Genomic DNA, 13,800 nt, shown 5'->3' on the forward strand with positions numbered 1-13,800 from the left:
GTCGTTATGTCAGTTAAACACCAGGAAATGATCCAGCAAAAAACATTAGGTGGGAAAAGGGAGTTTTTACCCCTCAGAACTCTCGGCCAGAAGAGTCTCCGGAAGAGTTAATAAGAAACAAAACTGCATAGTTTTTTTTGTTGGTTTCAGATGGATTTATCTTCACTGACATGCGGGGTTGCCAGAGATTGAACTTGTGGCACTGACTTTTTTTTTTATACATTGGTTGGTATTGTACACGGAAAGCTACATCAAGAAAGTAATTGAAAGTATCTGACATATTTATTGCAGCAACAAAGCTTTGAAGTTCTATCCTTATTGTCTCCCGCCTTTTTCCAATGAGCTATTTTTGCTCCGGAGGGTCGTGCTTTAATCAGTCAGGCCAGGAAACAAGAGTCCTCCCTCCTTCCTGGACACTAAGAGAGATACAGTGGACTCCTGTTGTAGCATCAAAGCCCTCAGAAGGGACCACAGCCTGTTGGGCACAGGGGTCAAACAAAACAACCCAATCACTCTAACCAATGGAGGAACAGGAGAGCTTGACTCCCAGCTCTGGCCCTGTGCACACTTTTGTATTTTGATTGTTACGTTGTGTGTATTTGCATTCATGTAATATAATAATAATAATATATGCCATTTAGCTGACGCTTTTATCCAAAGCGACTTACAGTCATGTGTGCATACATTCTATGTATGGGTGGTCCCGGGAAGCGAACCCACAACCCTGGCGTTACAAGCGCCATGCTCTACCAACTGAGCCACAGAAGGACCACACATGTCCTTTACTTCTTCTTCTTCTTTATTGCATTTCTTTACAAACTCTCCTATGACATTCTGAAGACTGCACTGATTGCGGACGTTTAGTTCTTACATTTCAGTCTGCGGTAATTCCTCGACAGTTTGGAATAGGAACACACTGTAGGACTTTTTAACGTTGGATGCTGATTGGCTTAGTTGAGGATTTGAGTAACACCACCGGTCTCAGCTTATAGAGCACATGGGAGTGAGGCAGACCTTTCTTTAATGGAGGTAGTGCTCCATTTATGTGGGCCTCTTTATTGCACATGTGATGTTTCTGTTTATTACACGATATATTCTGCCGAAAGGTTTCCTGTCTCTGGCAGTAAAAGATAAAGTGTGTGTGTGTGTGTGTGTGTGTGTGGGAGGGAGGGAGGGAGGGAGGGAGGGAGTGAAAAAGACACCGAAACCAGAGATCCCAGGAAGCCGAGTAGAGGATGTGTCCAGGCATGTTCCCATCGTCCCTGTAAATGATTATCAGGAAGTGGAATTATAGGTCAGAGAGAATGTCTCCTCCAAACCAACTGTGAACTTCACCCCACTGTTCACGACCACTCAGGACTATACTCTCTACTTTAGATCCGCTGCTCTACTTTGGTGCACTTAAACTACCTTCTCTTATGTAAAGGGTGCCAAACTGAGCAAAAAGATATTTTGCTCAGTTTGGCAGTTTCCACCACCTTACTTTGGGGCAGCTGCTCACGGCTTGTGTGTGTGTGTGTGTGTGTGTGTGTGTGTGTGTGTGTGTGTGTGTGTGTGTGTGTGTGTGTGTGTGTGTGTGTGTGTGTGTGTGTGTGTGTGTGTGTGTGTGTGTGTGTGTCTTAATGGTCTGTACTACCGACTCTGGCGTTGTGTGTCTCTGTGCACAATGAGGAAGCCCTTGTGATGTTATTTATGGGAAAAAGCCTAAGAAGAGAAAGTGTGTGAGCAGAAGCCGTTAACCCTCATGTTGCAATCGGCTGCAGCGCCTCTTTTAATATGTCTCCTACCACTGAAACATGGTTATATCATGCAAAGACATAATGGAGAACTGATTGACATCACACTTTGTTGACACAACAGTAACCCTCCTCCACAAAAGCCACCAACCATCTCACTGTGCTCTTTCGTTCTATTATTTGTTTACTGTTATGGTCCCTTTTGCCCCGACATATGATTGCTTTCTCATGACATGCTCTACCGTACGGTGATTTTTCAAGTGGCTGGCAAAGTGTCATAACTGCTTCTCATGTGTCAAAGATGTGTTGGTCTTTTACCGTCCGATTTTGTAGGATGTATGTCTGCGGCAAGATGGAGGGGGGAAATGTTTTGTCCCAATGCTTGCTTTAAAGAGAGTGGTCATGCTTTTAATGAAATGATTGCAGGTTGATTTAGGGCCCTATTCAGTCCATATAGCAGAGGTCCAGCACTACAGCCCAACTGAAATGTAAAGGCAGTGTTCCCGCGTTCAGGGAATTAGCTGCCTACGTCGGTTCAAGTGGAAATTTACCTTTACATTCCTATCGCGCAATCTGTCATGCTTCAGCCATACAGATTGAAACGAGCCCTTAATCAGGTTTTTTTCTTCTTCTTCTTTTCTGCAGGTTTTTCCCCCAAGACTCAATAAGGTTGGATTTCAAGTCTTTGACGAGGTAAGTGTTGTCCAATTTGTCTATATATTTGCAGTACTTATATTTGTGTTTTTTTTCATTATACGTTCTATTCTACGAGGCACTTTTGTTATACTTAATGCATATAGTGGTGTGGAGGCCAAGATGTCATCGAAGATGCCAAGCTCTAACAACATAGCCCAAGCCAGGAGGACAGTACAACAGCTGAGGATAGAGGCCAGTATTGAGAGAATAAAGGTATGGTATGCTGAAAGTTAGACTGAGTAGAAAGCCGTGTTGAGCCAGGAGGACAGTACAACAGCTGAGGATAGAGGCCAGTATTAAGAGGATAAAGGTGTGCTGAAAGTTAGACTGAGTAGAAAGCAGTGTTGAGCCAGGAGGACAGTACAACAGCTGAGGATAGAGGCCAGTATTAAGAGGATAAAGGTGTGCTGAAAGTTAGACTGAGTAGAAAGCAGTGTTGAGCCAGGAGGACAGTACAACAGCTGAGGATAGAGGCCAGTATTAAGAGGATAAAGGTGTGCTGAAAGTTAGACTGAGTAGAAAGCAGTGTTGAGCCAGGAGGACAGTACAACAGCTGAGGATAGAGGCCAGCATTGAGAGGATAAAGGTGTGCTGAAAGTTAGACTGAGTAGAAAGCAGTGTTGAGCCAGGAGGACAGTACAACAGCTGAGGATAGAGGCCAGCATTGAGAGGATAAAGGTGTGCTGAAAGTTAGACTGAGTAGAAAGCAGTGTTGTGTGTTCATCCTTACCTAAATGTCTCCCTTAATGGACACCAACTTGCAGCTAAGGATGATCTGTTGTCAGTGAGTGTCTGTGTACGCGTGCTTGTGGGATGGGTGTGTATGTGTGAGACTCCTGTGTCGGCAGAAACCCTCCCATTCACACTCTCATGTCTCTCTGTCCTGTAGGTATCCAAAGCCTCTGCGGACCTCATGCACTACTGTGGCGAACACGCCAAGTACGACCCTCTGCTCATGGGCATACCTGCCTCAGAGAACCCCTTCAAGGACAAAAAGCCCTGCACTATATTGTAGTGAAGCCTTTTTATTCATCTGTTTGCTTCTTAATGTTGCCTGTATTTTATTTTCCGGGGAGAATTGGGATCTAAAACCACTGCTCATCCATCAATCTTGCCTTAAAGCCTGTAACATTTCCCTTTAATGAAAATGCTGTATTTTATCACTCAATTTGAACTTGCCATAGTTACATACATAACATACAGTAAACAGTTAGAATATACACTACCATTCAAAAGTTTGGGGTCACTTAGAAATGGTCCATTAAAATAACATCAAATTGATCTGAAATACTGTGGAGACATTGTTAATGTTGCAAATGACTATTGTAACTGGAAATGGCAGATTTTTAATGGAATATCTACATAGGTGTACAGAAGCCCATTATCAGCAACCATCACTCCTGTGTTGCAATGGCACGTTGTGTTAGTTAATCCAAGTTGATCAGTTTAAAAGGCTAATTGATCATTAGAAAACCCTTTTGCAATTATGTTAGCACAGCTGAAAACTGTTGTTTTGATTAAAGAAGCAAATAAACTGGCCTTCTTTAGACTAGTTGAGAATCTGGAGCATCAGCATTTGTCGGTTCGATTCCAGGCTTAAAATGGCCAGAAACAAAGAACTTTCTTCTGAAACTCGTCAGTCTATTCTTGTTCTGATAAATTAAGGCTATTCCATATGAGAAATTGCCAGGAAACTGAAGATCTCGAACAACGCTGTGTACTACTCCCTTCACAGAACAGAACAAACTAGCTCTAGAAAGAGGAGTGGGAGGCCCCGGTGCACAACATGGTGTTTATACTTGCTTACTATTGTTTGTACAGGTGAACGTGGTACCTTCAGGCGATTTGGAAATTGCTCCCAAGAATGAACGACTTGTGGAGGTCTACAATTTTTTTCTGAGGTTTTGGCTGATTCCTTTAGATTTTCCCATGATGTCAAGCAAAGAGGCACAGGGTTTGAAGGTAGGCCTTGAAATACATCCACAGGTACATCTCCAATTGACTCATATTTTGTCAATTAGCCTATCAGAAGCTTCTAAAGCCATGACATAATTTTCTGGAATTTTCCAAGCTGTTTAAAGGCACAGTCAACTTGGAGTATGTAAACTTCTGACCCACTGGAATTGTGATACAGTGAATCATAAGTGAAATAATCTGTCTGTAAACAATTGTTGGAACAATTACTTGTGTCATGCACAAAGTAGATGTCCAAACCAACTTGCCAAACTATAGTTTGCTAACAAGAAATTTGTGGAGTGGTTGAAAAACGAGTTGTAATGACTCCAACCTAAGTGTATGTAAACTTCCAACTTCAACTGTAGATATTCCTTTAAAAATCAGCCGTTTCCAGCCACAATAGTCATTTACAACATTAACAATGTCTACACTGTATTTCTGATCAATTTGATGTTATTGTAATGGACAGAAAAATGCCCTTTCTAAAACAAGGCCATTTCTAAGTAACCCCAAACTTTTGACCGTCAGTGTACATTGGGACACTGACTGTTAGCGTCTGTCTGATTTAGCTCAGTGGATTTAACCATGGTATCCACCCATCACTTTAACAAGTCTGTTATTTTGTCTTCAATCGTATCTGCTGTCATGTCTGTTACAATGACCGTATATAATGTATTTCAGGCTTTGGAGTCAGGGTTGGGACATTTTGACTGTATTATCTTCTCCCCATTGACTCACGCTGTTTATTAATAACTTCCTGGTTTAGCAGGGAGTCACCTGGGTTGTCAGTGACCAATGGAGGAAGAAAGACATCATCAGAGCCTTCTATTAATGTAAAGAGCAGAAGTGTTTGGTTAGTGCAGCGCATATGTCAACTCAATGCCGATTGTCGGATAGGAAACTGCAGAGGTCATTCACCTAGACAACCTTAGTATACGGCACTCCTCCCAGCCATTTAAACCAGGTGTTACGTAACCTAACACTGTGAGCCAAGTCGCCTTACGTATTATTTACGATAGAGATCATATAATTCATGTATAGTTTGGTATTTTAAAGAGGTGCAAGTATTCCGTTGGGAGAGACCATAGAAGATGCATCAGCTGGGCGTGTGGGTTGTCGTTAACAATGTACTAGATGATTTTCACTCCAACCGTGCGCACTATGTCATGTATTAGAGGCTGACCCCAAAGTCCAGAGATAAGTGTCCTGTTGAACAGTAAAGGAATAGAATGTGCTGTATGTCGTTCAGCTGTTGGGAACATGTCCCCCCGTGACAAATCTAGATGAAACTAACCAGCTGTATCTGTGTGGTTAGCACCTACGGGCTGGAAAGTACAATTATCTTTTGGGAACAATGAATCTTTCTGTGCTGAATTGCAGTGATGTCTAACTGAATCGTGCCATCGTTATGTCTACGCCTTGTCACTAGTAAAAGAGAAGCAAAAAAAAACATGTCTGATTGTACTTACCTGGTGCTACTGTTCGTATTGTTGGTGTTGGCCTCCCTCCTCTAAAAGGTACTTCATTCGTCATAAAGGTCTTGAAATCAGAGACAAGGAAACCCAGTAATCCATTACGAATTCTTCAGCGATGACAATTGTATCTCGACTATGTTTCTCTCTAACAATGGGTTTTAATTGCCACAAACTTAGTACGCTAAATCAGGCTACCGTTAACTTGTGTGCCATCACCGGATAATTCTGATTCAACCAGCATACCAGAAATGGCCTTAATGTACCTTTTGGGAGACTCTTACGTGACCCTTGTGAATCTGGTGGATTTAAAGACATCTATCTGTATGTGGCTTTGTTCTCTCTCTGCCGTAGTACAGTCGCTCCTATTGTTATTAAACATGGTTTTATCAATGCACCTCGTTTTGTCTGCCTCTTTGTTGCTTTCTCGCGTAACATGCTAGCTTCCCTCAAGGGGAAGTATTTTTTCATTATGAGTCTGACGAGTTGTACTACCTCATGTGCAAGAGTACATTGTGCCCATTACGTTAAGATAATCTAACGATGAATCTCAGGAAGCGTCATATTTAAATGTAGCATCCAATGTCACTCAGATCAAAAGGGAATAACATTCAAATTAAAAGGGGATGCAGACCAAGCTCATCCGTTTCAGACCAAGCTCATCCATTTCAGACCAAGCTCATCCATTTCAGACCAAGCTCATCCATTTCAGACCAAGCTCATCCATTTCAGACCAAGCTCATCCATTTCAGACCAAGCTCATCCATTTCAGACCAAGCTCATCCATAGGACTCCCACCCACTCAGCAGTTTGGCTCAGCTCCAGTCATGTGGCCTAAAGAGAGCTACTGCAAGTTATCTATGGCCTAGCCTTGCTTCCTCCCATTACGTGGGCTCTAGCGGACATGTATTTATACCTTACCATGAAGAGAATAGAATAGGCCTTGGCCCATGGCCATCTGGGCCCAGTGAACAGGAGAGAGCTAAACATAGAATGTAACGAAAACCTTGTTTCCGCTCTCCGAGAGAGGAGGAGCTATTTTGGGGATTTGTCAGCATAGCCTGAAGCTTGTTGCCCTTGATTTTCTGTCCTCATCATTGGGCAGCTGGTGGGTAAACATGTTTTTTTCCACTATGAGGAAAATGGTGGATCGTAACCAAAAGAGACATCTTAGCTATGGTTCCCTCTTGCAGCTGGGAAAGCTAGGCACAGTTTTACCATCTCACAGTGGAAGCCTTATGGCACAGTGTCGTGCACAAGCCTGGCTGCACAGTAGCAGTGTATTGATATCAGCTCTAAGCAGACATATCAGCCATGAAGCACACAGTGTAATCCTGGTGAGCACAATATCATTGTGTTCCAGGGCGACCCTGGTGTGCACATTGCTTAGGCCTGGCAGGCCGACTGACCGCGGGCCTCCCTCTGTGAAAGCTTGGCAGTTACAGTGTCAGTGTGTTGGAATGTGCTGATGTGGGGGATGCGGGGAGGGGCGGGGCAGTGTCGATTCAATCTCTGCACTGCTGGCAGTCCCCCCCCCCGTGCCAACCATGGCATCTAATCTACTGGCTACTACCAACCAGTGCACCCTCATGGTATTATAACACTGTTGTTACACAAGTTAGTGTTCTTTGTTGCGTAAGTGTAACACGTTGAGTGTCCTGTAGATGTAAAACATTGTCTCAAGACCTCCCCCCCCCAGATACTTTGAGTGGAAAATATGAGTCTGATTAATATGAAATCTGTCATCACCTGAGTCTTTATTGCCTTATACAACCTTCTAAAATGTGTGTTGATTGTGATAACCTGAATGCACAGGGGTACCCAAGGAGCAGGTTGGGTAGATACTAAAGCCTGGGGATTGTCAAATCCCTTGCTTGAACTCCTCCAGTACCAACATAACACTTACATCAACCCTACCCTAATTATATATAATTTAAAAAATAACCTTTCCCCTACACCAACACAATACCACATGACATCAGTGTTAGAATTCTCCACATTCTCCAGGTCACAAACCTAAGTTACGTCATGGTAACCTTCAACACAGTGCGGTCGGGAAGGTCTACACAGTCCGGTGTTATTACTATATAATATACAATATTATTAATAAAAACATAATAGAATCCATTTAAAACAACTTCTTTTTTAGTTTGTGCTACAAAAATAAAACTATATAAAAAAAATACAAAATCATTGAGCTTTGGAAATATCTTGAGTTTTTAAATATTTTTTAACAGTATTCCAAAAGGTTCTTAAAGCCAATTACAATGAACACACAACAGCGAAATATCCTTCTCATGTGGAAAGAAACTGGGTTTTGTTCTGCAAAGGTGACAAGCTCTTCTCGTGATCATAATGAAACCGGGGTAAGCCTGCCTTACATGAGCTCTGACATCATCCACACTCGACGCCAGCGTCACATGTGAGCATGTCACTCAATAGCAAGTGGAGGAAGGAGTGGGTGGTTTACACAATCTGCACCCACTGCATTCTCCCTTACAAAGCTTTACAAAGACTTCCAGTCATGTGTCCTCTAACACACCTTCCCTGTGAAAGACGAACCGGCTCAAAAAGCCTTGCTTTTGCATGAGTTTACACTATTACCTACCCCAGCAGAGGTTTTGTAATATGTTGTATTGTATGTAATATGTCCCCACTGGCCATACACTATTAGTTGAAGCCGTGAACTTGGTTCCTTTTTCCATTCTACCTTTATTCACCTGAGCGCTCACTATTGTCTAATTCAATAGCTAGTTTGGCACGCAAGTGAAAAATCAAAGCATTTGTACCGAGCAGAAACCCGGATTGTCAAATGTGCGTGCAGTACTTTTCCTAGTGAGGCGGCAGGCAGACGTAATGCATTCAAAGAGGTATGCAGAAAGGGCACTCAGCTCAATCATGGGCTGAACTCAGGACGGGTGAAAACCGTTCGGATGAATGAGCTCGGCCTTGCTGACCCAAGCAGAACAAAGAGTGGAGTGGAGGGGGGCTATTGTCACCCAGGGATGAGGATGTCACAGAGTCCATAGAGGCCAGTGTGACCTCCATGATCCACACGTGATTCCCTATACAACTGTCAGAGGGGTCAAAGCTCAACTAGCTTGGTTACATTTCCAGAAATGAAGAAAAAACATTTATGAGGACCATAAAGTTCTGGCTCCAATACTTTTTATTGACAACAATAATATACCTGTGTCTTTACAGACAATTGCAGAGAGATAATGGTATAAAAATTGTAAACATAAATACATTTAAATATCATAAGAAATAACTTAACTGTAAAAAAAGAACTATTCACTTGTGTAAAAAAACTGTTGGCAATGGAAACACTGACTGAATGCATAGTATCTTCACTGTTCATTGGATATTTAGCCCTTCCCTTTTTAAATAATTATATAACAATAGTAAAGACAACATCAACATTGTGAATACAATAATACAACAAGTCCAGTGTTTCTACAAGTGCTCTGTTTCGGCAAAAAGAGAGGCCTTGGTTGTCTTAACAACAGTGGCTACAAAAGAGCTCATCTTTTTGTTTCTCTCAATCTTTTAAGTCCCCACAAGGTGAAGTGCTCTGCCATACATGATTTTATCTTTCTGTACAGTGTGTCCATCTTCCGTTAAAAAGCACAGACGTCGGTTTCGGTCTCGTGACTGACCATAAAAAGTGCCTCGTCATCTCGCCCTGACTGCCATAGCTGATAGTTCAACTCCACCAGACCCAGTGGAAATCCACCCCCTTTTGTATCCCATCTAGATGGCTGGATCTGATCTTCTTTTTTTCTTCTCAAAATGCTTTATTTTGTGGTTGTTTGTCTTCTTTTTCCTCCATCAGGAATTTTCCCAGGGTAATGTGTCCATCAGGGATCACTCTACTCCCGTACAGAGAGAGTCCTTCACAGGTCTTGCTGTTGGGGGGACCCTTCATCGCTCAGGGAGGTTAATGATGGGTACCCACTGGTCCATGCACCGGCTCTCCCTGCAGAAGCGGTTCACTTTGCTCAGGGCTGGGTCTTTCCAGGAGGAGGAGTGTGGGCTCTGCAAAGACAAGAGAAAAAGAGAGAGAGTCAATAGTTGCAAAAGTATCCTAATGCCTGATTTTATGGCCTGCAATAAAATAGATAAACACCTGGGAGTTTCAAGACTATGAGCAATTCAAGTTATTTCCCTCAATGAAAATTCCACAGAAGTCATTAGTAGCAAGACGGTTACAGGACACAAGGAGTGAGTAATTAGTGGGTGTGGGAATGTTCTGGCATGTCCAGAGAGAGTGTCTCATGTGCCCCAGTAAAAGAAAATAACTTTTGAACCATTTTTAGCACTTGTTTGTGTTTGAAAGTTATGGTTTTTGAGTGAATATAAGGTGAATAAAATGGAAATAGATACTTACAGTGACCAGGACACAGTGCAGATCCATGGGCTCTCCCCCCTGTGTCCCTCCGCCGAGGATCTCTGCCAGGCGCCTGGTGTTGTTAACTCGCAGGATGCTGATGTCATTCTCACAGCAGAATGCCTGGATCAGGGTGAAGTGGATCTGAAGGGCCACGTCCTTTACATCCTCGTCATCTGTTGCCAGGATGCACAGAACCACATTATCTGGATCTCTATTGATGAAAGTAACAGATATGTGGTTAGTAACACAGTAACAGAATATGAAATGCAGACATTCTAAACAAGCATGCACAGACAAAAACTACATCATTGGAACTTTGAACTCTCATTGGTTTTAAAGTGTAGCCTACTTACACATTCAATGATTTTGCTGCTTCATAGACCCCTACTGTAATGCATCCCTGGGGTAATGCCAATGAGAGAACCTCTTCCAATGCTTTTGCCACTGTATCCATCCTAAAACAGAGAAAATAGTGTATTATTAAAACTCACAGCAACTTTCACATATGCATGGGCAAAGCTCAACTTATTGAAAAGGAGGGTAAAATGCCAGGGCTCGTCTATATGACCTGGCAAACGAACGTTACTGCCAAGCCCAGGAGCTGGCTATCGTGTACTTACGAGGGAGGATTAACGGTAGCTAAGCTAGCTAGCGTAGGTAGTTATGTACCTTGACCGAGCTGCGAGGCCAACTGACTGATTTGCAAGTTCAAACTCTTTGACACCGCGTTCGTTTTTCGGTGCACGTCACTCCATAATTGACAAAACTCCCAATGGTAACGACGAGTACAAAGATAAGTCAATTACGCTGAAGTTTTAAAAGTTCAGGTCAAAAGTGTTTCCCCTAAAATTACCTGACAGCGGCGTTTACAGTGTTTAGGCGAACTGCAGATTGGCTGGCCGGAACGCGTCTCGCGAGCTGGCGTTACATATTCGAATACTGCAAATAATACTTCAACTAACCAAGTCATAGCAACGTTGTCAAATATCTGAATAACAATTACACTGAAGTTTTCAGCATTGTTTTTTTTAAACGTTACATTGCCATTTGCTTGCCAAGTTCAAGTGAAAAGAGAGCCGTTTTGCAAGTTGCACTGGCGTTGACGAAAGCGCTTTAAAGTAGTTTACCTTTCTGCAGAATAATCCCCACTTAGTTCCTCAAATGTCATTTTGCACATGAAATCAAAATCGAGACAACAATATTGCTTGCTGATATGTCACTGTTAGTGCTAGTGAAGTTGTGACGCTGTAGCTACTCTGTTTATCGCTGTTGGAAATGAGACAACAACCGGTGTCCACAGATAATATCGCAAGAACAATGCAAGTGCATAGGATAATGTCAAATATTTGCATACTTAACATCATTGGCCACATGCTAATTTACTAAGATCCTTTCTGGGTGGGGAATGGCTGTAAATTGAGTGGCAACAGTAATGAGATAATTTGATTGGAAGACGATTTTAGAGAGGCGTGGTTTCTCTCCAGCTGGTGCAGCTACAATATGTGAGACGCTGTGCCTCGTTAGGAAACCGGTCAAAATGTGTTATTCAAGGTAAATTTAGTTATTCAAGATAAAAATATATATTTCAAAAGATTGAAAGAAATGCTTTGACTGTATCGCTATCTGTCAGTGCATTTGTGCATTTTGTAACAAGCACACAACACACACATACACATACGTATCCAAAGGGTCTAAAGAACGATGACAAGTAAAAGAGAGCGGTAATCAAAGTGGCAAGTGCTCCAAAGTTGCCCTGAACTACTAGGCTACTCTGTATGCTAAAACCATCATAGAATGAGATACCACGTCTGTCAAGAAGTCAACTTCATAAACCAGAAAAAAAATACGTTCATCAATTGTATTATCGAAAATGGAAATGGTCTACATATGATGTGACCTGATCACCTGTATTTTGCAAGGGAAATTATGCAACCTCACCTGTAATGAGAAAGAGCCGGGTATGGAGACAGAGCAACGAGACGATACCGGTTTCTGATTGGACAGTCGGCAGAGCGTACAAAACCGCTGCTCCTGGAGGGGAAAGTACAAACGCATGGCGCGAGAATGGTGACAAAGACTTTGCGAGGTAAGTAGGCTGGCCTATGCATGCACGAAGAAAAATACGAGTCAAGGAATATGAGGCCTACATTTCAGAGGCCCATCTTCAAATAGAAAAGGTGAAAAAAGTATATTATTCGGCCTATTTTATCTTCAACTAAGATGAGCTGGGAATTATGGTTGTCAATATTAATATATCGGTAATCTTTGGTATGATGACAATATAAATACAATTGACCTATAAGGATAAAATGCAGTGCTTCTTCTCGTTGACTACTGTCTCCCTGTGGGAGTGTTGGCTTACGGCCTCTGTCTGACAAGAGATGTTATGACCTCTGACAAGAGGTCGGGCCTTATGGCAGAGGTGACAGTGCACACGTTCCATTACTACATAGTTGCTGGTTCCCTCCTCAGTGGGATAATGGCCAGTGCTCTCTCAGGCTTTTGTTTCTCAAGACACAGTGGAATAGTATTTATTCTATGTATGTGGGTGTCCAGTCTAGACATCTGCTTGTAGGTATGGACTGTTATGTCACAGGTAGTAGAATCCCGCTCTTTTCCTCTTCACAGCATCTTTACACAGTTGTATCTACATTTGGCATAACCAGCTAATTTTATGCTTTTAAGACAAATGCATGCCTGGAAAAATTTGTTCCAGTGGTACCAAATGTAATTTCATTGCCCTCTGCTGAGTTTTCAGGGGTATTTCTCTCCTCCAAACTCGGTTCCTCTACCGAGCTGACAAGGTACAAATCTGTCGTTCTGACCCTGAACAAGGCCCACTGTTCCAAGGCCGTCATTGAAAATAAGAATTTGTTCTTAATTAACTGACTTGCCTCGTTAAATAAAGATCAAATAAAATAAACATGGCGCCAAGGAAGCTCAGAGGGCTGAACAAAACTTGAAGGTGAGTTAAAACGCGATCTTAAAGGGGCAATCTGCAGTTGCTATATATACAGTAATTTTGATTTATACATTAATTATATGTACCCGTTGATTCAATCTGTATAGTTAAATTTACAGATTGTGCGATAGAAATGTAAAGGTAATTCAACGTTTACCGTGAATACAGTCTCCACTAACGTGGGAACGTTGCCTCTACATTTCAATCACGCTTGAACGCCGTATTTCTGCAATATGCATTGAATAGAGAGAGTACTTGCAGAATATAACTTAGAAATGTCTCATGAATTTAGTTCAACTGTCGACTCGTACCGCATCAGAACCCAAAATATAAGCTTGTTTGTAAAACAAAAATAAATGTAAACTATTATAGCCCCAAAATATGGTTAAAATTTCAATTTTGATATCACGGATTGATGGTCAGTTTCTCCATCCATCGCTGTCTATGAATCTGAGAGTGGTTACATTTATAGCCCCATCCCTCAGGTTCTTACCGAAACATGGCAGGGATTACGCTGTGTTATTTTTTTAAACTGCTTTCATGGTTTTATGTTGGACTTTAGTATCTTGGTCACTTGGTGTACAA

General features: G+C 42.1%; 2 protein-coding genes across 5 annotated transcripts in view; one reads left to right on the forward strand and one right to left on the reverse strand.

Annotated features, from left to right (window-relative positions):
• The window catches only part of gng12a (guanine nucleotide binding protein (G protein), gamma 12a), a 56,156-nt gene extending 49,899 nt beyond the window's left edge, over positions 1 to 6,257 (forward strand). For both annotated transcript variants that reach the window (XM_035800556.2, XM_035800557.2), the window contains exons 2-4: positions 2,382 to 2,429; positions 2,537 to 2,645; positions 3,322 to 6,257. In XM_035800556.2, coding sequence (XP_035656449.1) covers positions 2,553 to 2,645; positions 3,322 to 3,447 — 219 coding nt within the window. In that variant the 5' untranslated portion in view covers positions 2,382 to 2,429; positions 2,537 to 2,552 and the 3' untranslated portion in view covers positions 3,448 to 6,257. The remainder of the gene's footprint in view (positions 1 to 2,381; positions 2,430 to 2,536; positions 2,646 to 3,321) is intronic.
• A 2,754-nt stretch (positions 6,258 to 9,011) lies between these two features.
• Positions 9,012 to 11,566, reverse strand: gadd45aa (growth arrest and DNA-damage-inducible, alpha, a). 3 transcript variants are annotated; one of them, XM_035800552.2, is made up of 4 exons: positions 11,381 to 11,566; positions 10,607 to 10,708; positions 10,251 to 10,464; positions 9,012 to 9,898 (listed from the first exon to the last, which is right to left on the reverse strand). In XM_035800552.2, exons 1-4 carry the CDS (start codon positions 11,428 to 11,430, stop codon positions 9,785 to 9,787), a joined length of 480 nt encoding a protein of 159 aa, XP_035656445.1. In that variant the 5' UTR covers positions 11,431 to 11,566; the 3' UTR covers positions 9,012 to 9,784. The 3 variants fall into 3 exon arrangements, with proteins under 3 accessions (XP_035656445.1, XP_035656446.1, XP_035656448.1); XM_035800553.1 differs by lacking the exon at positions 11,381 to 11,566 and adding an exon at positions 11,107 to 11,344; XM_035800555.2 differs by lacking the exon at positions 11,381 to 11,566 and adding an exon at positions 10,874 to 11,081.
• Positions 11,567 to 13,800: the final 2,234 nt, after the last annotated feature.

This window comes from Oncorhynchus keta, chromosome 23 (assembly GCF_023373465.1).
Source record: "Oncorhynchus keta strain PuntledgeMale-10-30-2019 chromosome 23, Oket_V2, whole genome shotgun sequence".
NCBI lineage: Eukaryota > Metazoa > Chordata > Actinopteri > Salmoniformes > Salmonidae > Oncorhynchus > Oncorhynchus keta.

Coding starts and splice junctions, on each gene's coding strand:
- gadd45aa (XM_035800552.2), bottom strand. CDS start 11,430: ATGTGCAAAATGACATTTGAGGAACTAAGTGGGGATTATTCTGCAGAA. Junction 10,709..11,380: donor GGGGATTATTCTGCAGAAAG/GTAAACTACTTT, acceptor TCTCTGTTTTAG/GATGGATACAGTGGCAAAAG. Junction 10,465..10,606: donor GCAGCAAAATCATTGAATGT/GTAAGTAGGCTA, acceptor TTTCATCAATAG/AGATCCAGATAATGTGGTTC.